General features: G+C 37.0%; 4 protein-coding genes across 4 annotated transcripts; 3 read left to right on the plus strand and 1 right to left on the minus strand.

Moving 5' to 3' along the window:
- Positions 1 to 6252: 6252 nt before the first annotated feature.
- On the plus strand, positions 6253 to 14506 carry LOC115702868 (uncharacterized). The gene is made up of 7 exons (XM_061106709.1): positions 6253 to 6388; positions 11857 to 12032; positions 12118 to 12301; positions 12487 to 12693; positions 13391 to 13582; positions 13668 to 13823; positions 13994 to 14506. The coding sequence occupies exons 2-7, from the start codon at positions 11950 to 11952 to the stop codon at positions 14027 to 14029; spliced, it is 858 nt and encodes a 285-aa protein (XP_060962692.1). The 5' UTR covers positions 6253 to 6388; positions 11857 to 11949; the 3' UTR covers positions 14030 to 14506.
- Positions 6559 to 7746, plus strand: LOC133032093 (uncharacterized). The gene has a single exon (XM_061105926.1). The coding sequence runs from the start codon at positions 6559 to 6561 to the stop codon at positions 7744 to 7746; it is 1188 nt and encodes a 395-aa protein (XP_060961909.1).
- LOC115702869 (EC protein I/II-like) lies at positions 13838 to 14427 on the minus strand. The gene is made up of 2 exons (XM_030630319.2): positions 14287 to 14427; positions 13838 to 14161 (listed from the first exon to the last, which is right to left on the minus strand). The coding sequence occupies exons 1-2, from the start codon at positions 14367 to 14369 to the stop codon at positions 13981 to 13983; spliced, it is 264 nt and encodes an 87-aa protein (XP_030486179.2). The 5' UTR covers positions 14370 to 14427; the 3' UTR covers positions 13838 to 13980.
- A 6565-nt stretch (positions 14507 to 21071) lies between the features above and the next one.
- On the plus strand, positions 21072 to 24610 carry LOC115702867 (bifunctional nitrilase/nitrile hydratase NIT4A). The gene is made up of 5 exons (XM_030630316.2): positions 21072 to 21350; positions 21439 to 21618; positions 22652 to 22945; positions 23450 to 23731; positions 24232 to 24610. Exons 1-5 carry the CDS (start codon positions 21212 to 21214, stop codon positions 24396 to 24398), a joined length of 1062 nt encoding a protein of 353 aa, XP_030486176.2. The 5' UTR covers positions 21072 to 21211; the 3' UTR covers positions 24399 to 24610.
- Positions 24611 to 24912: the final 302 nt, after the last annotated feature.

Below are 24912 nucleotides of genomic sequence, written 5' to 3' on the forward strand. Positions count from 1 at the left end.
GGAATAAGGACAGCCCTCATAAAATCCCTAAGGCACCTAGGGATTTGACCATGCCTTACCCATGGTATATTCATTGGGAATGCACAACTTTATGGATAATTGCAGAAATACATGTACCTTAATTATGGGGATCACCCCACTAAAACACTATAAATACCCCCTCAAAGCTCATTAATGGGGGTCGAGAATTCTGGGTTGCATAAGTGCAAGAAGAGTAAATACTCACTAAGAACATTCTCTGTATTAAATACAATCATAAATATACAGACTCGTGGACTAAGGCTCATTAACGCCCCAACCACGTAAAAGATCTCTCTCTCAATTTCTTACAACTCTCTAAATACTATTATTTTATTGGTTGTCGAAAACTGTTGGAAATTATTTTACCAGGATCTTAGATCTACTCACAAGTATGTTTATTAACATCCTAAATATGAACTTTCTAAAACGATAAATTAAACACATATAAAGTTTAAGAAACCTTACAATGGGTGCAGCGGAATTAAATGACTCCTTCCATTCAGATCTCTAACCCTTGATTCCTTTCTGTAGCAGAGTATTATCAAGATCTGAACCTGGATCTTCTTCTCTGAATCCTTGATGCTGAATCTCCTTTGCTGATGATCTTTCTTCACGATCTTCCTCACTATGATTGAGGTATTGCTTGATGTGTGTGGGCACTACTCTAATCACTAAGGTAATTTCGAAATTCAAAGGAAGAAGGAAGAGAGAGAGTGGCGGCTAGAGAAGAGAGAGTGGAGGCTCAGGTTTTTCTGATTCAGAAAGTGTAATTTTCCTGAAGCCTTCACTATCTATTTATAGCATTCCACCAGGGTTAGATTTGAATTATATGGCATTAAAATAATGAAAAAAATCAATTTAAAATACCTATAAAGGTGGCCGGCCATGGCTAGGTGGATTGGGCCTTGATTTTTGCAATTTTGCAATTTTAACACCTTTTGTATCTGATTTTCTTAAAAATGCCAATTTCCTAATTCAATCATTTAAATGCCAATTCTAACTATTTAATAACTATAAATAATTATTAAATAATATTGTCATTTATCATATTTATTAATTGAACCATACAAAGTATCATAATTAACAAATATGCCCTTATTAACTCTTTCTTTACAATTTCGCCCTTACTTAGTGAAAATTTCACAAATAGACATAGTCTAATTCGTGAATTATAATTGATTAATCAAAACCAATTACATGAGTCTTACAAACAATATTATCTCAACTAGTGGGGGGACCATGGGTCTATATAACCGAGCTTCCAATAAGTAGATCAAGAATTTAGCACTAAAATTCACTAACTTCTTAATTATTCGTTGAATCCACGCATAGAACTTAGAATTGCACTCTCAGTATATAGAATGCTCTATATGTTCCACCATATAGACACATCATTAGTTATCTATTGTTATAATCCTAATTTGATCAATGATCCTCTATATGAATGATCTACACAGTAAAGGGATTAAATTACCGTAACACCCTACTATGTATTTTATCCTTAAAACACTTGACCCCGTATAAATGATATTTCAGCTTATGTGAAATGAGATCTCCACCATTTATTTTCGTTTGGTCAAGCTCGAAGGAAATCATCCTTTGCTTACTATTCGCCAGGTAGAAGCTATAGATTCCATGTTTATGCTAGCGCTCCCACTCAATTGCACTACCGTGTTCCCAAAATGTACGTATCACCCTGACCTAAAAGTAGGCTTAACTAACAAATCAAAGAACACGAATAGCCTTTCAAGATTGAGCCTAATCATAACAGGATTAAGATCATTTGATCTAGGATCAACTTGGCGATATTGACTTGAATAGATTTTACGGTAAGTTTAATTAAATCTAAATCAAAGTTCAATATCGGTCCCTTCCGATGCATACTCCATGCATCCAACCTGAGCTTTACTTTAACCAATGTTCTGGAAAGAACATAGTATTTCTCCAAATACAAGTAAACTCTTGTTGTAGATTATCATATCAGTAAAACCCTGTGTCTGATAAATCTAGGAAACTTTATTCACATAGTCATGTTTACTTTCCAATGTGATGACAGCACAATAAACATGATCAAGTATGTGAAAAGGGTTTAAGATGAATTTATAAATCAATTAGACAAGCAATTGATAAAGTGAGCCAAAACATACACAAATGAATGAAAAATACTTCTGTTTCTTTATTGATGTTGAATAAAATAGATTACATTGAAATAAAGTTTTATTTAGGGCATAAAACCTAACAAAAACTTCGGTCAACAATGGCGAAGAGAATAAGCAAGGAAAGTCAGATCTTGGTTGGCTACTGTAGCCCACTTCTCTGCACCCAGTTGGCAGTAAGTGTCACATGTTTTCTCCCATAGATCCGCTACAAACGAAGTCAAGTCACTTCCAATCGTCGGCTAGAACTTTTCTGAGATCGCTAAGCAATCAATGATTGAAGCATGAGCATCAGTAACCGAGTTTTTGTCGAACAATTTAGCTCTGGGTTTGAAAGCAATTACATTGGTTCTTTGTTAAATCTCAGTTGATTCCACTTCAGGAAAAGTTGAATTGCCTCTTCCATTTGGATTTGATGTTCTTTCATCTGCTCAAGTGGTCGACAGGAAAAGACGAAGTGGATGAAGGAAGTGGAGGAAGCGTCATACCCCTGGGGGATGGTTGAACGTTTGATTTGGAATTGGGTCTAGAGTCCTTTTGGGATTATAAATCTCTTTATTGATCCAGGAACTCTTTCTTAGCTCTGACTTTTTCTTTTTCGCTTCCTTCCTCTCAGCCTCCTTCCGCTCAGCCTCTTCTCTCTCGTTCTTCTGACATTGATTTAGCTCCTTGATGACATCCACTTTAGCTTTCTTCCCATCCTTGTCAAGAGTGGAACTAGGTATCTACTTGGGAAAAACAACTCTCTCACCATCATCTTCTTCATCTTCCTCGACAAAGATAATTTGTTGTTCAGTAAGTGGAACCTATTGTAGTGGTTCCACCTGAAGGGCAGGAGACGCACTAGCCTTCAGGACACGAATATCTGAAACAACCTTCAACACCTTGACTGGGGGTGCTGCTTCTTTACTTCGTTATTAAGAAGATACTTTGGTCTTACTTGTCCGCTTGGTAGGTTTGGCAACTTTTCTGGCCTCCTCACTTCGGACTTCAACGCTATTCATAAAGTCTTCGAGTACACCCATTTGGACAGTCTGAGGGTTCTTTACAAATAAAACATGAAGACTAAATATATGGAAGCAGTATCATAAGCATGGAAGTCATTAAACAACAAACAAAGTAAGACTCAAATCTGAATCCAACTATTACCACGACTGTATTTTGGATCCCCTTAAGTAAATAACGAAATATCCTCTCGGTCTAATAAGCTACCGTAGTGGAAGAAACCTAAACTCTTTATCAAGACAAAATGATTTACTCTAAGACATTAGGAAGGCGAAAGGAAATGGTTTGGACTTTCTACCATTTCATCTACCCTATCATAGTAATGAATCATGCGATATCAAAGATTGTCTAATTCTAATAAGTAGGGATCAAATCCTCTTTGATCAATGTAACCTAAGTCTTATAGATGTGGACCGCAGAACAGTTGAGACAGAGAGTTACCTCTTCCAAATATGCTAGCACCTGGAGTGCTTCCATCCAGAATGACTACTTTGAAGCAGATTTCTAGCTTCGTCTCTTCATTTATAGGTTCTGAGTGCAGTCGGGCCCATTCTTCCAGCCAACATTTGTCTTTATTTATGGCCTTTTTTGCCTCATCTGCAATGATATCCTCAATAACTTTTTTGACTTTAGGAATATCATTATGGATATCACGAGCATTGTAAGCGTCAATGCTTTGATGAGGGGCAATCAGACTGACTCGCTAGTAGTGGTGACTAACCTTTCCACTTTTAAAGCCTCCTAGGAAAGACCTTGGTACAATGCTTCCTTTTCAAGCACGAAAGGAGAGGGTTGTGGGCGAGAGATATCGTCTGAAAAAGAAGTAAAAAAAAAAAAAGCTCTAATTAGATTATGAAAGTCCTAATTACTACCAGTTCAACTTGATGATTCTTAGCAGATTATTTCTATGTTGTGAATTAGAAATTAAAAACAATGAACACAGAATTTACAAGCTTCCTCTGCATTGGAAACGCATTCCAACCGAGTAGTGCTTGGGTTCCCTTGAACCGGGTACAGTAACTTTCACTAAACAATCAATTCAATTACAATAACCAGTTCTGATTCTTCAAATCAAACAATGTAATCTAAATTGACTTTTATACAAAGTTACCAAGACCTTGAACAACCTCAAGCTTTGAGATCTAAACACATTTAGATCTCAAACACAAGAAACACACAGCTGAACTACCTTCAGCAAAGAATCTGAACTCCCTTCAGATCAAGCAGATTTGAACTTCATCTTCAACCTCAGGAAGATCTCTCGAACTTCAATCTGCACAAACAAGAACAAAAACAGAAAAATATGTTGCCCTAGCAGAGCAAGAATCAAGAAGAAGATTCTAACAGAAGAGAGTTAGTTAGTGCAACGGTTCTGATCGAATTTATATACTAAAGATAATAAACCAGACTAACTAACCAACCAGCAAAGTACAGCTGGCACACCCTAACAAACTAGCAGAAAGCTGACATGGCACTAAAATGATATTAGTGAAAACAGATGCAACTAACTACAGAACAGATGTTAGAGACAACAAATACTGAACAAAAGCAATATCTAATTTGCCACACAAAACAAGACACTTACAGATTATATCAAAAAAATTAGAAGAAGTTTTGAGAGAAAATGAGAAAAAGTGGTATCACATACCTAGAACATTGAAGTCTAATGATAGAGTTGGAAATCTCTTTAACAGGAAGCTAGTGGTGAAGAACCAGTAGTCCTAGAAGTTGTGGGTGTATTTCAAAGTACTAGTCGAGCAAATCACCAATTTAGACCACCTTTCCAGCATGCAGAAGTTGATCTTGCTTCAATTTTTCTGCATGAGATTTGACTTTACTTGGTAAAAGTAAAGAATCTCATATGATGTTGGAATTTCCACATTTTGGTCTATGCGTAGGACGAACCAATCCGCCAACAACGTGTAAGCTTGGGGAATCATTTGGAAGGGCGCTATGCCCATTGCTGCACAGAAACGTACGAAATAGCTACAAGTGGAAGATGCGCTCCTACTTTTACGTGTGCCTAGTTCCAGACACCAAATTTATCTGCACACTTACATGGCAATTCCCCCAGCAGCAAAAGCCTATTCCAGAATAGGCCTGGGATGTTCTTGAGGCTACATTTTTCTTTGTAGGCTCGTAATGATTCGTAGTTTTGAAACTCATTAGTGTACTAATCCATATCTCTTTGAGATAAATTATACACTACTTGTGGAGCTTCGATTTCTTCTTGTTCTAGAAGTTCCACCTTCTTAGCATGGACTACATTGCCATAATAGCATCTGGAAAAGAATAAGGAAAAACCAAGCAATTAATACCCACACTAACGGATATAGCTAAGGTACGAGAGAGTTCTCTCCCAAATCTGCTTGGAGAGTTCCCCACCGAATCCTACATCCGAAAGCAAGATCCTTAAGAAACATTGCTTCAGGACGATCATGTATCGTGAACTTTCATTCATGTTAGACTTTTTTACTAAAATTGAAAAAAATAATCCTTAAATCTAAAAATCTCAATAGTTTATTTTTAACGACCTTAAAAGTTTAGGGGGTATAATTTGGTACATGTTAAAGTTCGAGGGCAAAAATCCTAATTAACCTTGTATCTTATATTCAAACTCATAAACATGATACATTGTAGAAGCATCTAATATAATTATTATTTTTTTTTGAATAAGTGATTTAAATTACGAAAAAACAAAGGTTGACGCAAAGAGACTTTCAGCCAACAAGCCAATTGTCTAGCCAAAATGTATACAAAGTCAGAATATGAATCGCTACAAAACAAAGCGACTTATATATAACCAAATTACCTCAAAAATTTGAACAAAACTACTTGAAACTATCCCAAATAAGACACCTAATCTAAATGAACAATTTTTATAAACCTACAAAATAAATAGAAAATTGATTAGCACACTAAACAAATGAAATGTTTAGAAGATTTATATAGAGAAATAACCAACTATTTTCCTTTTATGACAAAATTATAATTAATCAAGAAAATTTATCTTTCAAAACTTCCTGAATATAGTGTCATAAGTTTAGTTTTAACTTTTAGATTTCTCTTCTAAGGCAGAAAAAATTCAATAATAGAATGCCTACAACCACAACAATGTCAATACAAAGTGAAAATTGCATCTAATATTATTTTATTAGTATAAAAAAGAGAAAAAAAAAACCATAGAATATTATTTTATTGGTATTAAAAAAAAAGAAGAAAAAAATTATAGAACTCACAAAAATAATATGCACCTGGGTAAATTTTTTTAGCAATTCTCTTCAAGAATAGAATACACTCTCCCCAGGTCTTGTCTTTTGACATGTTTTGAAAGTATTCTTTGTCTTTTTGCTTATGTATTTTGGGATTGGCTATCATGGCTTCGAGTAGTCACCAAGGTGGCGATTGGATGGATCAATATGCTCATATGAATATCGAAGACGAGGAAGAGGGTGTTCTGATTGCTGAGGATCAATCCGAAGAGGTTCAAGCTTTTGATGATCGTTGGTGTTTGGTTGGTAAATTCCTTACCAATCGGACATTTGATTTTGATGCTATGCGCCATACTTTGGCTTCACTGTGGCAGCCTGGGAAGGGAGTCTATATCAAGGAATTGGACACTAACCGATATCTCTTCCAGTTCTACCATGAAATTGATATCCAAGCAGTTATCGATGGGAGTCCTTGGACGTTCAATCGAATGCCGCTTGTGTTTCATCGGTTGAAACGAGGAGAGGATCCTAGGGTGGTTTTGTTGCATGAGTTAGATATGTGGGTTCAGTTGCATGATCTTAAGTACGGTTTTATGTCGGAATTGGTGGTTAAGAATGCGGGGAATTATGTAGGAACATTTATCAAATCTGATGCTAAGAATTTTATTGGCATATGGCGTGATTACTTTCGTGTTCGGGTTACAATCGACATCAATAAACCTTTGAAGCGGCGTATGAAGTTGATCAAGCAAGATGGAATATGGATTTGGACTAATTTCAAGTATGAATATGTCCCTACTTTTTGCTTCTTCTGTGGATTTATTGGCCATAGTGATCGGTTTTGTCCTAGACGTTTTGACCCTCACTTTGATCCGAATGTTAAGCCCTATGGAGAGTGGATGAAAGCAACCACAAGGAGGAAAAATTATCTCATTGGGGCTCAATGGCTTCGGTCCAGTCATGAGGAGGAAGGAGGAGCGGCTCACGGAGGAGAACGGCACCGGAATAACAGTGGCGATATGGACACTAATCTGGCTGATATGGTGCGATTGAATGGAGGATTTTCAGGAAAGGAAAGTGGAGAGAATCAAGGGATGGTTACTGGAGAGAATCAAGGGATTGATACCAATGATAATTATGGTAAAAATCATAATGAGCAAATGCAATTGGCTGGCCAAAATGATGACTCATTGCTGATTATTGATAATAAAAGAAGACGTATGGGTAAGGAAACTTTGCATGAATCTATAGATTCGGATGACACTAATGTGGGTTTGGTTGACAATTCAAATGTTATGTCAAAAAATGGTGTACAGGTGGCCCTTGGTGTTCAGGCCCACCAATCATTATGAGTATTTTGTCATGGAATTGCCATGGGCTTGGGAACCCATGGGCTATTCAATTCATTAAGGATTTAGTTATCCAAAAGCAGCCCAAAGTTGTGTTTCTTTGTGAGACTTTGTCAAAAGCTGATATGTTGGAAAGGGTTCGGGTAGCATTGGGTTTTGAGGGAGTATTTTCGGTTGATGCTAGGGGTAAGAGTGGTGGTGTAGCGATGTTGTGGAAGCAGAATAGTGATGTTCAGTTGATAGGGTATGGGGTGAATTTTATTGATGTCTCTATTGTAGAGGAGAATGGAGTTCAATGGCGTCTTACTGGTTTGTACAGCGAGCCTAATCGCAATCTCAGAAGGAACACCTGGGACCAAATTCGTGAGTTACAAACACGAAGCCCCCTGCCGTGGTGTGTTGTTGGCGACCTCAATAATGTCACTTCCCAATCCGATAAGAGAGGAGGTAATTCCTATCCTAATTGGCTTATTGATGGCTTTTGTAATATGCTTGAAGAGTGTGGATTGTGTGATATGGAGTTGTGTGGTTACCCTTATACTTGGGAGAGGGGGAGGGGCACTAGCAATTGGATTGAGGTTCGTATTGATCGGGCGCTAGTTTCTCAAAGCTGGATTGAGAGTTTTCCACTTGCTAAGCTTGTGAATTTGGAGGTGTCGACTTCGGACCACTGTCCAATTCAAGTGGTTTTTGATGTGGGTTCGAAAGTGGTGGGAAAGAAACAATTTAGGTTCGAAAACCTTTGGCTTCGTGAGCCCGCTTGCTTACAGTTAGTGAAGGATACTTGGGAGCTTCTTTTGGGGTCTCCTGTCATGGAGAAAATTAATTATTGTGGGGAAAAGCTCTTGGTTTGGGGAAAAGACTACTCAGGGAATTTTAAAGATCGAATAAAAGGGTGTAAGGCTGAGGTGCGACGTTGGAAGAATGGTAGGGATGCTGCTTCGATTGAGAATTATAAGAAGGCTGAGGCTCGGCTTCAAGAAGTTTTGATTCAAAAGGAAGTGTTTTGGCGTCAAAGGTCGAAACAACTCTGATTAAAGGAAGGGGATCAAAATTCCAAGTATTTTCATGCTATGGCAACTTCTAGGAAGAGAAATAACTCCATTAAGAGGCTGCAAAATGATCAAGGGATTTGGATTGATTGGGAAAATAATTTATCTAGTCTTATGGTTGATTATTTTAACAGTTTATTCACTTCCTCCTCTTTGGATGTTAATGAGGTCACTGATACTATTCCTAGTGTTATATCTGAGTATCAAAATGGGCTGTTGTTGGAACCAATTACTGATGATGAAGTGCGTCGAGCTCTATTCCAAATGCATCCTGACAAGTCTCCTGGACCTGACGGAATGACACCTGGCTTCTTTCAAAAGTGTTGGTCTGTGGTGGGCAATGATATAATATCGCAAGTCAGAACCTTCTTTGACACAGGTTATTTTTCTCCTTTGCTTAATGAAACTAATATTGTTCTTATACCAAAGAAGAAACAACCTGTCACTATGATGGACTTGCACCCCATTTCCCTTTGTAATGTTGCCTATAAAATTATTTCGAAGGTCTTAGCCAATAGATTGAAGGTAGTTTTACCGTGTGTGATATCCGAAAATCAAAGTGCCTTTGTTAAGGGTCGTTTGATTTCTGATAATGTGATGATATCCTTTGAGATAATGCACTACCTGAAGAGGAAAACAATGGGTAAGTCGAGTACTATGGCACTAAAGTTGGATATGAGTAAAGCCTATGATAGAGTGGAATGGATTTTCCTTGAAAAGATGATGCTTCGAATGGGTTTTTCTAGCCGGTGGGTATCTTTGGTAATGTATTGTGTGTCTTCAGTATCTTACAAGATCACTCACGGGGGCCATGTTCTGGGGCCGATCGTTCCAAGCAGGGGTATTCGTCAGGGAGACCCGTTGTCGCCTTATTTGTTCTTAATCTGTGTTGAAGGCTTCTCTTCACTTGTTAATTTATTTGTGCGTAGGCAATGGATTACGGGGTGTCGTGTGGCTAGGAATGCCCCTATTGTTTCTCACATGTTGTTTGCAGATGATAGTTATATTTTCTGCAAAGCAACAGATATGGAAGGGGCTAGTGTTCTTCACCTCTTGGATATCTATGAGAAAGCTTCGGGACAAAAAATTAACTTTGCTAAGTCATCAGTCTTTTTTAGCAATAATGTTCATGAGCATGTTCGGGCTCAGCTTTGTGGACTTCTTGGGATGGCACCTGCTTCTGAAAATAGCACTTATCTGGGCTTGCCTTGTACCATGGGTCGCAGTAAAAATGCGATCTTGGGATATTTGAAAGAGAAAATGATTAAGAAGATGCAAAGTTGGGAGACTAGATTCCTTTCAAAAGCTGGGAAAGAAGTGTTGATAAAATCTGTGGCCCAATCCCTTCCTAGTTATGCAATGAGCGTGTTTCTTCTCACTAAGGAAATTTGCTCTAACCTTGAAGGGTTAATGGCTAAGTTTTGGTGGAAATCTCAGTCTAAGAATTCATCTAAAGGTGTTAGTTGGGTGAGTTGGCGAAAGCTTTGTCGCCATAAGGATGCTGGCGGTTTGGGCTTTAGGAATCTAAGAGATTATAATTTGGCATTCTTGGGGAAGCAAGGGTGGCGTTTGCTTACTGATAGTAACTCGCTAGTGGCAAGGGTGTATAAGGCAAGATACTTTCCTAAGGGTAACTTTCTAACAGCTGAGTTGGGGTCGAATCCTAGTTTCATTTGGCGTAGTGTTTTGGAGGCTAAGGATTTGCTTCAGAAAGGTGTTACAAGGTCCATTGGAAATGGTAGATCAACTTCTATCCTGGAAGATCCTTGGCTCCCTGCTTCGGATAATAAATTTGTCACTACTTTCCACCCGAGCCTTGTTGGACGAATGGTGGATAGCTTGCTGCAAATTGATCAACGAGCTTGGGATGTTGAAGTAATCAATGATATTTTTACTCCTCATGACAGTGCGTTAATTCTCTCTATTCAATTGGGTGATTCTAGTGAGGAGGATTGTTGGTCTTGGTCAAGAGAAACATCTGGTATATACACGGTTCGGAGTGCGTATAAGTTGCTGCAATGTTCTAATGGGGATGGGCCAGCTACTGGGGTGGATAGCTGCTGGAAAAAAATTTGGCAACTGAATGTTCCAGCCAAAGTTCAACATATGCTTTGGCGTGTCATCTCGGGTTGTCTCCCAACAAAAATTCAGCTTTCATCTAAGCATATCCATGTCGATTTAACTTGTCCTTTGTGCAATCTTGCACCAGAAACGGCCTCCCATGTACTCTTCAGCTGCTCTTTCGCCCATTCGTGTTGGAATCTATCGTCGGCTTCAGCTGCTGGTATCGGGGAGGAAGGTTTTTTGGACTGGTTTTGTAACCTGCTGGTGCACGGCAGCAAAGGCGTGGCTGAGGAGGCTGCGATGCTCCTGTGGCGTATTTGGACAGCCCGTAACGATCAGCTTTGGAGTAATAAGTCAACCACTGTTTTGGAGGTTCTTCGGTCGGCTAGAACTAATCTTGGCAATTGGCAAAATGCTCAATCAAATGGATTATCTCCATTACTCAATGTTAATATTGGGAATGGTAAGGAGCATTGGACAAAACCACTTTTAACTAAGTTCAAGATCAACGTCGACGGGGCAATCTTTGAACGTGAAACTCGGTTTGGCTTTGGCTTCATAGTTAGAGACTCGGCTGGGAGACTCATTCATGCGGGTTGTGGGAGTAAACTGGGTGCGGTTTCTCCTGAGATTGCTGAGGTGGTGGGTATGAAAGAAGTCTTGAGTTGGATCAAGAGAATGAATGTAGCTGATGTGGAAGTTGAAACTGATTCGTTGGTCACTGTTCAGGCTATTAATGGATCAGTTCAAATGCCATCTCAGTTTGGGTTGATTGTTCAAGACTGTCGTCTTTTATTATCTGAGTTACAAAATGTTTTTATTTCTTTTGTTAAACGATCTGCAAATAGGACTGCTAATTGTCTTGCAAGGCAATCCTGTTTTATGTCAGATTGTATGTTTGATGAGTTGTCCGCTCCATCAGATTTGCTTTCAATTATAAGGGATGATCTTATTTTAAGTTGAATAAAACTTTACCTTTTCCTCAAAAAAAAAAAAAAAAAAAAAGAAGAAAAAAAACTATAGAGAGAGCATATGATTATATGATTATGATGATTGTGTTGGTTGGCATAATCGAATCGGCGAAGCTAAGATGTGTATAGCGGCGTTTCTATGGCAGACCCATCCACTCTACCCCTTCTTTCTCTTGCTCAACAGAGATGAATATCACACCCGGTAAGTTAAGTATATTTGATTTAAGCTTTTCTGATCAGACCATTCGATATATCAATTTTTGTGAATTGGGTTTTTGTTTTTGAAGGCCGACTGAGCCACTGGCATGGTGGAATGGAGACGAAATCTTGGGTGGGAAAGATGGACTAGCAGGGGGGACATGGTTGGCTTGTGCTAGAGATGGTAAGATAGCTTTTCTAACAAATGTTCGAGAACTTACTTCGCTTCCACAATCCAAAACCAGAGGAGATCTTCCACTTCGTTTCTTACAGGTCACAACAATTTCTCATTTTTTCACTTAAGAACTTCAATTCACATATATAGATAGGACCCCATTAATCTACTTTGGGTATTCATCATATATGTCTTGTCAAGATTGTTTTTTTTTTAATTATGGCTGAAGATTTTGTTTTAATTGAGGTTGTTTAGAGAGTCTCATGGGTTAAAATTATGGCAGAGCAAGAAGAACCCAGTGGAGTTTGGGGAGGAACTTGTGAAAGAGGCAGATCACTATAATGGATTTAACCTTATTTTAGCTGATATATGTTCAAAGACCATGGTTTATGTGACCAATAGACTCAAAAACGATCAAAAGTATGTGACCATTGTTTTGCCTGGGATTCATGTGTTGTCCAATGCAAGTCTAGACACTCCATGGCCAAAGGTAAGAAGGTAACGTTACTCTCTTTTCTTTTTATCTTTAGACATAATTTGCATTACCATTTCCCTTAATTTGTTTCTACAAATTATGAGGTTTGAAGTCTTTTCTGGGTAATAATTACTATCTCAAATGGTGTTCAAATATGTATTTTGTTCCTCCTAGAAGTTGAGATTGGAGCCCTTTATGGTCCCTATTACAATGGTTTGTTGTGTTCATCAAATATTTTAGAGCAAGGGAGAAGTTTCTTTTAACAATTATATGAGAAGGTTTCTTTGCTCCTATATCATCAAACACTCATGGAAAAGCTTGCCCAATTCCCTATTTCTACCATATAATTGATTAATGTCTTCCACAAAACCAGTTATGATGTATGTGAACTACCATTGCATGAGAATTTGCGGGTCATAATCTGATAAGACTATGCTGCCAAATTACTCAAACTTGTAGCCAAACAATAGGCAAAAACAGTTGGAAATTAATGAAACAGTAGTGGAGCAATAGAGTAGAATATGGAAACTGATATTGAATATTTGAGTAAGCTAATTACAAGTAATGGAAGCCCTTAAGCCCCTTTGATGCAGAGAAAAGATTTACTCAATTCATTGCATACCCCCTTCTCTCTTACTCACCTATATATGTATATATATAGTAAAAACAAAGACTGATTTAACAGAATCATATTGGTGGTTTTCTTTTTCAGGCTCAACGACTAGGTGACAACTTCAAAGAGCTGTTAAACACTTATAATGATGGTGAACTACCACCTAAAGAAATAGTGGAGAAGTTAATGACCAACACTATTAAAGATGATTATAGCTTATTGCCTGGCCTTTATCCTCGAGAAAAAGAGTACCACTTAAGTTCCATATTTGTTGATGTAGTCAGTCCATTAGTAAGTCAAATATTGTTAGTCAGTTATTGTCAAATTTGCTTTTCACTCTGAAATTCTCAACTTTGTCTTTTTATCAAATTCATAGGGACGTTATGGCACTAGAAGCACTTCAGCATTAGCTGTAAAGTCAAATGAGGAAGTCAGCTTTTATGAGAAGTCTTTTGACTCGGAAAATGAAGAGTGGAATGAAAGAACAGTAACTTTCCATATCAATAGAGGAGAAAAATCAAACAACAGTAAGGTATATTATAAAGATTGAAGAAAGCAAAAGACCCCATGAACATATTTTCTTTATTTAATTATTATTACAACATAACATAAAAAGCCTTATACATATACTATATCTACATATGTTATGTCTATGCATGACTATATATATATATCATGTATATGATTATTCATGAGGTGCAGGTGACACAAGTGCAACCTTCACCGCACTTGCAGTAGGCCTTGCCAACTCCAGTGGAGACAACACTCCTAGCACAAGTGCAAGGGTTGCAACCACAGTGCTGACCGCACGAGCACTTAATATGGTCATCTCCACTACTCCCACTACTTACTTTCTCTCCTGGTGTACACCTGTTTTCACAAAGATATAATTATTATTATATATATATATGTTAGTTTGGTTTCTTACTTTTTGTTGTTCAAATAGTTCTACTTTCCCATATAAATTGTTAAAATAAAAGGAGACTTGAACTGACCTGCAAGCCAGGCCACCGGGGCATGGCACGGTACAGCCACACTTGTCGTTGCAGACTTTCATATTTCCCGCTGTGTCACTCATTTTCAGGCCTCCTTGAAGAAACTTCTGGGATGATTCTAGCTTGGTATTTCATGTATATATATATGATGATGATGATGAAGATAATACTGACTTGAATTGTTGATATAAATACTTCAGAGGTGGCAATTTTTTTTCCATGCAATTGTTTTGGTATCACCACGTAAGGAGTGTTTGAGCAAAGTCCAGAATGTGTTAGTTGCATAAGCCAAAATCTTATTTGGTCAAAATTCAAACTTCCACCGACTAATACTTTTTATCTATAAATCAAATGGATATATTTAGTTCAGCTAAGAATGAAGACTTTTGAGAATTTTTTTACATTTTGGGGTAGCATTTAGTGCTGGGGCTGGAGTTTTTGACACGGTATGAAACCCGCACGAGCTCGAGAGGTACGAGTATGATTCAACATAAAAAAAAATATGAGTTTAGACACGACACTACATGATAAATTCAAAAATACGGCAACTAAACATGAATAAATTAATAACAATGATAAATATTTATTTATATAGTAATATTCAAATTATGATAATTATAATTATTTATTATATAATTGAGTGTAACTATTATTAAAAAAAGTAACTAAAATTATAAAATATAAATATATTTTAATACTTAAGTCATTAATTGTAATAAAAATATAAAAATATAGAACATGAATTTAAGCTTTTATAAAAAAAAATAAGTTAGTCTATTTAAGAAAGACAGATTATCCTAATTAAAGTACTATACGAATCCGAGCACAGTACAAAATTATCGAACTTGCAGACTATATCAGACCTATTCTATAAAATGTTTGCACGATATGTTACAATTTAATTTTTTGTTATAGCCCAATGTAACATAATCCCTATTTTAAAAGGAAAATTTCATTAATTGACCCTAATAAAATACCCCATTTCAAAATTTATACCCTCCACTAATTTATACAAATTAATTCCATTATTTTCCAAAACTACCCAAAATACCCTTTTATTTTAATTTTTCCTCCTTAACTCTTACTCTTCTCATTCTCTCTCTTCGTCCTTCTCTCTTCTTCCTCTCTGTCAACCGACCCACCCCCCACACCACACTAATATCTCAACTGACCCACCCCCACGACTAAACCCAGACGTCGACGACGACGACCCACCCACAGACGCGACCCCACGACGACGACTAAACCCACCCCACGACTAAACCCACAGACGCAACTGAGGACGATGACTCACCCCCACGACGCGACCAAACCACCCACGACGACCCACACAGTTCCACATTGATCCACGACGATCCACGACCAAAAAACAATGTTATCGATGAGATATCGATAGGATATCGACAAAATGACCTTTAGAAATTTCTGTGTGTTAAAGTGTATCGATAGGATGTCGATAGTGTGTCGATAGAATGTCGACAGATGTTGAGTGAAATTTTTTTGAACTGGATTTAGTGTTTAAATTCATTTTGTCGACCATATGTCGATTGTATGTCGATATGTTGTCGACACAATGTAAATTTATTGTTTTAATTTATTGTCGACAACATGTCGATTGTATGTCGATATGTTATCGACACTTTATGCTGTTAATTTCTATGTGATATATCGACTCCATGTCGACACAATGTCGATAATATTGTGTGATGTTGTGTTGGGTTGATTTTATTGGAATGTCGACAGCATATCGATGGTATGTCGATATGCTGTCGAACAAATTATGTTCTTGCTTACTGTTTGATAATGTCGACAGAATATCGACAGGATGTCGATATTTTGTCGACCATTTTTTTAAATTTTTTGACATTAACATTTTTTTAGTTTTTAGTTTTTCAGATGGCTCCCAGACTCATAATTCCAGCATCGGAGCATTTTACTGGCCGCGTGACATACAGAGGCACTGGAACTTTTGCGAAAATCAAGTCTCGGTTTGAGGAGTACAACTTGAATAACACGACGAAGGAAAGCCGTTTTGGCAACTTTTAGAATTATGAGTCTAGGAGCCATCTGAAAAAATAAATAACAAATCAATATTACTGCCAAAAAATTAACAAATCGTCGACATAATATCGACATCATGTCGATATTATGTCGACATCATCAAACAGCCAATATAAATTAAAACATGTCGACAACATATCGACAATTTCAAGAGGACAACAATTTCACAACATGTCGACATAATATCGACATCCTGACGATATGCACTCGATAATACACTTAAAAGCAACATCCTAATCTTGTCGACAACACATCGACATACTGTCGACAAGCTGTCGACAATTAAGGGAAAAAAAATAAGCTAAACCCTTAATCGACATCCTATCGACATACACACGATATTCTATCGACATACAATAACAGCAATACAATGCAAACAGACACAAATTCTATCGACATCCTATCGATATGCTATCGACATCCTAACGACATACAATAATTGCAATGCAATGTAAACAAACACCAATTCTATCGACATCCTATCGATATTCTATCGACATGTCATCGATAACTCTGTAACAATCACAGATACCATTGAAACACCAACATCTAAAACCTAAAGAGCACAAAATCTATAAAAAATCCACTAATCTCAACAACATGCAATAATTGGCATCCAAAACTATGAAAAATATATATTTTTTTTCAAAAAAAAACCTTACCTTTGAATGCAATTCGTGGTGGTGGCAACGGGTCCTGCTCGTGGTGGTGGTGATGGCCTCTGTTCGGTGTCGACGACCACGGGTAGTGGTGGCGACGACGGTTCGTGGTGGTTGGTGGTGGTTCGTGGTGGTTTCGACAGGCACGGGTCGATTTCGCTACCCACCAAGAGAGAGAGAGAAAGAGAAAAAGAGGGATGGGTCGGGGTCGTGGGTGGATGGCTGGAGTGGGGTCGTGGTCGTGGTGGTGCGACGGGTGGTCGTTGGGTCGTCGTCGAAGAGGGAACGACAAAGAGAGAGGGGGAACGATAGAGAGAGAGAGGGAAAGAGAGGGAAAGACGGAAAGAGAGAGAGAATAGGAAAATTAAATTTGAGGGGTATTTTGGGTAGAAATGAGTAATAGTGGAATTGTTTTGTACAAATTAGTGGAAGGTATAAATTTTGATATGAGGTGTTTTATTAAGATCAAATAGTGAAATTTCCCTTTTAAAAAGCACGAAAAATATGGACTAGATTAACACAACACACTTATTTACATCTATTAGCATCTATCTATTGGATGTGTACACTTGAATCTCTAAGGAGGCGTTTGGTTGGGAGGAATTAAAATATTGGAATAGGAATAGGAATAGAATAGAATAAAATTTAAAATGCATAAAAAAAATTGATAAAAAAATAATTAAATTTTTTTTCTTGTTACATTAGAATGGTCATTCCTTTCTTTTTAAAATGGAATAGCCATTCCAATACTTTAAAATGCAATCAAACAAAGGAATGGAATAAAAATTGTTTCTGTTCCATTCCATTCCATTTCATTACCTCCAACCAAACTCTACCTAATTTCTATTTGTTAATCATCCGAAAAGAGAAAAGTTGTAAGTTTAAAGCAATAACAAACACCAACGCAAGCTTCCAAGAGTAACACTCCAAATCCAAATTGGAAACTCAACTTTCTACACATGTCATTCTTATCATTATTTTCTCAACTAAATTGTATATATAAAAAATGATATGTCATCTTGTATGTTGAATTAAAAAGAAAAATATCCAATTTAGAAAATTATCCAACCATTACACCAACAATAAAAATATGAGACACACTTGTGCTGTTGTGCATTTAATATAAGGAGAATGATGTTTAAGATTGAAGATAACAAACCCAAAATCAAGGCAGCAAAGGGGGTTGTAAATAGCTTATAAAACAACCTTGCACTCAAAATAATACCAAAAATATTATTTTAGGTATTGTATTTTGTAAATATTATTAATTGAATTTTTTATTTTATTAAATAATAATTTAGATTTTATATTTTTTTAAATAGTACAAAATGAATCTTAAATTTAATTAAGTATTATGACAAGAATAATTATATTTTTTTTATATATATGTTAGTATTAAATATTAGTTGTATTAAATAAAAATAATGAAAAATAAGTTTAGAATTAATTTTATACTATTTTAAAAAATATTTATAAAGTCTAATCTATAACTTTTACCTAATATAAAATTCAAAATAATATTAATTAAGAACATTAACCTAGCACACAAATAATTATAGACCTTTGTTTCCTTTTCTTAAACATATATATGAAGAAAATTAAATGGGTAATAAACAAGTAATGTATCTCTCAATCTCGTTTGTGTTTCTCATTTATGTCTCTATTTTTGCCCAGATGGGTTCGGGATAGGGAAATCCCCATTAGGTATGAGGATCCATTAAGTAGCTATTATAATAAAAATATAATAATAAGAAGAAAATAATGTAATGTAATTTAAATTAAAATAAAAAAATAAGATATTAATTTTAAAATAAAGAAACATTCAACTTATTAAGAAACATTTATTATAAGATTAATAGTCAAACTTTGTAAGTATAATTAATAACTTTAATACGTAATAATTAAAAGAAAACTATATAGAAAATTTGAAAATTATATATGTGACTAGAATTTAAAGTGGGAAGTATCACAACAATCTTACTCGGAACTCGATTCAAGTATATAAAAATGAGTAATCCCCATCCCATTTGGAACCTGTGGGTCAGAAAGAGGGAGAGTTAGATGGATGGATATAAGCAAGGGAGAGGAGAGTAATGATCCTTTTATATTAGGGTCTTTTTTATTTTTACACTTCAAAATAATTTTTTTTTTGTATTTTTACGAAATTTTACATAGAAACTTCTATTGCAACTAGCGTTGTAACCTAAATTGCAACAAAAAATCGTATAGAAACTCTTATTGCAACTAGCGCTACAACCACTTCAGAAAACAAACCATAAATTTGAAAAAAAAATTAAAAAACAGTATATGAGGTAATTCCCCTTTATATGGAGCGATTGAATGATAGATAATTATTAATTTACAAAATTACTATTTTATCTCTGTAATTATTTTTTAATAATAATATTTATTAAGGGCATTTATGTAATTTACAATAATTAAAGATGGAAAGTTCCAATCCTTCCATTATTAGAAAGATTACAAATTAGAGATTTGAGTGGATTTACTATCCTCTCATCTCTTCTTTCTCTCCTTCACTCCTTCTTGTCAGGATTGAAACTGAGGGAAAAAAAATAATGTTCTTTATGAGAATTGAATCATTGATCTTTATTTTATATGTAATCTAGTTTAATTATTACACCACAACTAAAATTATGTCTATGACTAGATTGTTCTTTATTAAAATATATGTCGTAACTAACTAAATTGCATATACATTTTTTTTTACGGGACAACTAATTGCCCCACTTCGCCTACATATTGTAACGTCCCCGCTTCAAGCCTCCATTGGGTCCTTACACCCACGGACTAATGGCTCTTATACACGAGTTCGTCACTCTGGCTGCTTCATGGATTGATGACTCACCCTACAGACCAACACGAGTGTTTCCAGCGTGCTTTGTCCTCACTCACACGCATCCTGGGAAAACTTCCCAGGAGGTCACCCATCCTTGAAATTGCTCCAAGCCAAGCACGCTTAACTGTGGAGTTCTTTCGAGATGGGCTACCGAAAAACAAGATGCACCTTGTTGACATAGGTAGTACCAATCAATCCATTTAAGCTCTCTTCAACTGTGTAATCCCATACCTACACAGTCTCAGAATCATCCCACTTGACCTTCCCCAGGCGGTGTGGGATTGCATAACTTACCCGGTGTTTCCCCTTACGGATCACGGGACTACTGATTGTCACAATCACCCCCCCTTACGGGGTCCGACGTCCTCGTCGACCACACTTCCGGCTGGGTCAAGGCTCTGATACCATTTGTAACGTCCCCGCTTCAAGCCTCCATTGGGTCCTTACACCCACGGACTAATGGCTCTTATACACGAGTTCCTCACTCTGGCTGCTTCATGGATTGATGACTCACCCTGCACCAACACGAGTGTTTCCAGGGCGTGCTTTGTCCTCACTCACACGCATCTGGGAAAACTTCCCGGGAGGTCACCCATCCTTGAAATTGCTCCAAGCCAAGCACGCTTAATCCGTGGAGTTCTTTCGAGATGGGCTACCGAAAAACAAGATGCACCTTGTTGACATAGGTAGTACCAATCAATCCATTTAAGCTCTCTTCAACTGTGTAATCCCATACCTACACAGTCTCAGAATCATCCCACTTGACCTTCCCCAGGCGGTGTGGGATTGCATAACTTACCCGGTGTTTCCCCTTACGGATCACGGGACTACTGATTGTCACAATATCTCGAAAGAACTCCACAGTTAAGCGTGCTTGGCTTGGAGCAATTTCAAGGATAGGTGACCTCCTGGGAAGTTTTCCCAGGATGCGTGTGAGTGAGGACAAAACACGCTGGAAACACTCGTGTTGGTCTGTAGGGTGAGTCATCAATCCATGAAGCAGCCAGAGTGACGAACTCGTGTATAAGAGCCATTAGTCCGTGGGTGTAAGGACCCAATAGAGGCTTGAAGCGGGGACGTTACACATATGGGTACGCCCTTGCTCTCCTCTCTATCCCTCCACTTCCCCCTCCTACCAAACATAGTGTAAAGTTTTGCTTGGATGAAGTGTGACTTTATTTATTTATATTTAAAAAAATCAATAGAATAAGGGAGGAAGTTCTAGAAGAAGAAAAAAAGAAAGTTCTTTCATTTTCATGGATTTTTTTTGGTTTAGTTTTTGTGTGTGTGGTAATACTAAAGATATAAACAAAGACTTTTGTCCACTCAATCTTCTTCCTTACCAAAAATGGCGACTTCTTCCCTTAACGACGTTCCTATCATCGCCGAAGTAGACATGGGTGGCGGCAACGACTCCTCTGCTCCCACACTTCGCGCCACCATCGTCCAGGCCTCCACCATCTTCTACGACACTCCCGCCACTCTAGGTTTTTCTTCCTTTTCTTATTCAGCATTTTTCTTTGTTTTTCTATTGATTGAGATATTATTGTGGATTGTGAACTCTGTTGGTGTCAGATAAGGCGGAGAGATTGTTGGCCGAAGCGGCTGGGTATGGGTCTCAGCTCGTTGTGTTTCCTGAGGCCTTCGTTGGTGGATACCCTCGTGGTTCTAATTTTGGTGTTACTATTGGGAGTCGAACGCCCAAAGGCAAAGAGGAGTTTCGCAAGTACCATTCCTCCGCCATTGATGTTCCTGGTGAGTTCTTTCTTTGTGCAAAGTATTTTCTGCTTAATTTCAAGTTGTTTGAAAATGTATGTACTCGAAATGTCTCTTTTGATATTTAATTGTAAATTTGGGAAAGAAAGCTTTACTCTCGTTTGTATTGTAAGTCTTCAATCATAGAACATGTTTTCAATGAGCATATGACTGCAGAAACATAGTGATTAGCACCATGGCACCCCATAAATAAATGGTTAGCGGTTTTCTAATAATTATTAAAGTAAAATAAGTAAGACTCGATATTAAATTTCAAATGATATGGCATCTCATATCTTATAAGGGTGCTACTGCTAGGCACTATAGGTGCCCTTTAGCATTTCTCGAGTAAGTAATGGTAGACTTGAGGGTCACCTTGTTAGGACCAACCGACCAAGGTGCTTTTTACTTATGCTAGGAGAGGTAAGGGTGCTACGGGCCAAGGGTAATATGGTCTTTTACTCTGTTGGTGGTACTTTGGTAATTGTTGGGTGAGTTGCAAGCTTTTAAGTGCAGTGAGAGGGTTTATGGGGTTTATGCATGTATTAAGATTCAAGAATATCTCTTTACACACCAGGGGTCCTATAGGGCTCTAAGCTTGTAACCATTTTCCTTTTAATTCAATAACACTCAACAGAGATATTTACTCATTTCTTCACTGTTCTATTGTTCTTTAATTTTCTTGCTATTGAATTGAAGTAATAGGGTACATCACACCTCCAATAAGCAAAGATCTTAACTGCATAATCTGTATACTTGCCCATATTTTCATGTTTTTCCAACATGTTAAACATTTCCCTTAACCTCTTGTGAGCGACTTGGCCTACTTATGGATTTTAATTGCTCTTAATGTCGCCAGATAAGCCAAGATTTTAATTTTCTGCTCTGCATTTGACAGTATTAAATTTAAGCTAGAGTTGATCTTTATGTGTTAGTTGGTGTCATTCTTGATAATGTTTGAGAACTAAATTTTTCACTAGTCACTTGGTGTTGGTATGTAGATTTTTCCTTAATTTTTTTGGGTATATTGCAGGCCCTGAAGTTGACCGATTGGCTGCAATGGCTGGGAAGTACAAGGTATATTTGGTCATGGGTGTGATAGAAAGAGATGGGTATACACTCTATTGTACTGTACTATTTTTTGATGCTCAAGGTCATTACCTGGGAAAGCACCGGAAACTCATGCCAACAGCTTTGGAGAGAATCATATGGGGCTTCGGAGATGGATCAACAATTCCTGTTTTCGATACACCAATTGGAAAAATTGGTGCTGCTATTTGTTGGGAAAACAAGATGCCGCTTCTAAGGACAGCAATGTATGCCAAAGGTTAGAAACACTGGTGTTCAATAATTTTAACCCAATGTATTCTTGTAAATTCTCTTTCTGTTTGTGAGATTAAGGTGGAACAATTGGTTGGGTGTGTGTTTTGTGTGAGAGGTTTACAGCTCAAACCAAGCTGGGCTAAGTTAACAAATGGGTTACTAATAGTCAAATATCCTCACAGGGCCTGGCCATTAATTATTGAGGATGAACTAGCATAAAGAGTGTTATCTTTACTGTAAAAGTTGATAATTAAGTTCTCCGTAGCTTACAACATCTCTGTATTGTTTCGCTAAGCATGTTTACGTCCTTGTTCATGTGTTTCGATGCTTGGTGTTATGCTCTGCAGCAATAATTTTATTTATTATCTGGTATGATTTGAATTGAAGGTGTCTGATTTTTCGCAGATAATTGTCTACTATTAGCAAAATAAAGTTTACTAACATGTAGAGTTTCAGACTAAGCTACAAATAATAAAGTTCGAACTTATGAGAACTTTATTGGTTGTAGGGATCGAGATATATTGTGCACCAACAGCTGATTCGAGGGATGTGTGGCAAGCATCAATGACACACATTGCAGTTGAAGGTGGCTGTTTTGTGCTATCAGCCAATCAATTCTGTCGGAGGAAGGACTACCCCCCACCTCCAGAGTATGTATTTTCAGGCACAGAAGAGGACCTTAACCCAGAGTCAGTTGTATGCTCTGGAGGAAGTGTCATTATTTCTCCATCAGGAACTGTTCTGGGAGGGCCTAATTATGATGGAGAGGCACTAATCTCAGCAGATCTAGGTATGTTACTTTTATCTTCTGTTAATAATTCTCACTTACATAATTTTGAGTTCCTGAACACCCGGGAAGGATGCAAAGTACCAACAAATTGTTAATGCATTTTTTTTTTTGAAATATAAAAGTGGAACTGGTTTTAAATGTGGACAAAAAACTGTGGTTTTTCTCCTAATATGATACCATTGCTCACATAGTTGTACATTGTGTAAAAATGGAAGTGTTGTCATCGACCTTCATTTTTCATGGCAAACTCAGTACTTAGCTGGATTCGTTTTTCGTTGCACTAGGAAATATACTGCCTCCCGAATCCTGATTCACAGTGCACTAACTATTATTATGTTGTGTGATCATTGGATGTTTTTTAATACTTGAAACATCTACAGTAACTGTTTAATCTCAGCCTTGCATGTATATTCAGTTTCAAGCACATTTATTATTAGTACATATTTATAAAAACCCGCTTCTGAGTTCTGACTTGAGTAAATGGTCAAAATGAGTTACAGATCTCGGAGAAATAGCAAGAGCCAAATTCGATTTTGACGTGGTTGGACACTATGCAAGACCTGAAGTGCTGAGCTTGATTGTGAGAGACCATCCAACAGACCCAGTTACGTTCACATCATCATCACCATCATCTTCCACAAAAACAGAGATTTCTCAGAAGTTGTAGTTGGTTTTTCACTGATTTGAGTTCCTAAAAATTAGGCCTCTTTAATAATAACAGGACAGGTTGTTGGTTCATTGTGTTGTATTTTATCTTGTATAAACATTCAAAAAACCAAAATTGTTATATAGAAAAAACAAAAGGAATGGATGTACAAAATATGAACTTGAGTGTGGATGTGAATGTGAATTAATTGACTCCAGATTTTGTCTAGGAAATTTTCTTGCTATTTTCTACTCAATTCCACCACCACACAACCAATCCAACCTTCAAATTTATGACATTTAGGATAGCATCTATTAGATGATTTTTAACCTCTATTTATAAACTAGCACAAGCTTCCAAGAGTAGGAATCCAAATCCAAATTGGAAACTCCACTTTGTACTCATGTCTTTCTTATCATAATTTTGTTAAGATGATCTTGGTGTCTTGTAAATAGTTAAGGACACTTTATAATAATTATTAAATTAAATTAAATTGTTTAAAACTCGACATTTAATTAGGCTATGATAAGTAAAG

This window comes from Cannabis sativa, chromosome X, assembly GCF_029168945.1.
Source record: "Cannabis sativa cultivar Pink pepper isolate KNU-18-1 chromosome X, ASM2916894v1, whole genome shotgun sequence".
Classification (NCBI taxonomy): Eukaryota; Viridiplantae; Streptophyta; class Magnoliopsida; order Rosales; family Cannabaceae; genus Cannabis; species Cannabis sativa.

Excerpts from the sequence above, each read along its gene's own strand:
- LOC115702868 (XM_061106709.1), top strand. The coding sequence starts at position 11,950 with ATGTGTATAGCGGCGTTTCTATGGCAGACCCATCCACTCTACCCCTTC. Across the intron at positions 13,583-13,667 it reads TTGATGTAGTCAGTCCATTA|GGACGTTATGGCACTAGAAG; the intron begins GTAAGTCAAATA and ends TCAAATTCATAG. Across the intron at positions 13,824-13,993 it reads AAAAATCAAACAACAGTAAG|GTGACACAAGTGCAACCTTC; the intron begins GTATATTATAAA and ends CATGAGGTGCAG.
- LOC115702869 (XM_030630319.2), bottom strand. The coding sequence starts at position 14,369 with ATGAGTGACACAGCGGGAAATATGAAAGTCTGCAACGACAAGTGTGGC. Across the intron at positions 14,162-14,286 it reads CCCGGTGGCCTGGCTTGCAG|GTGTACACCAGGAGAGAAAG; the intron begins GTCAGTTCAAGT and ends TTGTGAAAACAG.
- LOC133032093 (XM_061105926.1), top strand. The coding sequence starts at position 6,559 with ATGGCTTCGAGTAGTCACCAAGGTGGCGATTGGATGGATCAATATGCT.
- LOC115702867 (XM_030630316.2), top strand. The coding sequence starts at position 21,212 with ATGGCGACTTCTTCCCTTAACGACGTTCCTATCATCGCCGAAGTAGAC. Across the intron at positions 21,351-21,438 it reads CGACACTCCCGCCACTCTAG|ATAAGGCGGAGAGATTGTTG; the intron begins GTTTTTCTTCCT and ends TGTTGGTGTCAG. Across the intron at positions 23,732-24,231 it reads ACTAATCTCAGCAGATCTAG|ATCTCGGAGAAATAGCAAGA; the intron begins GTATGTTACTTT and ends AATGAGTTACAG.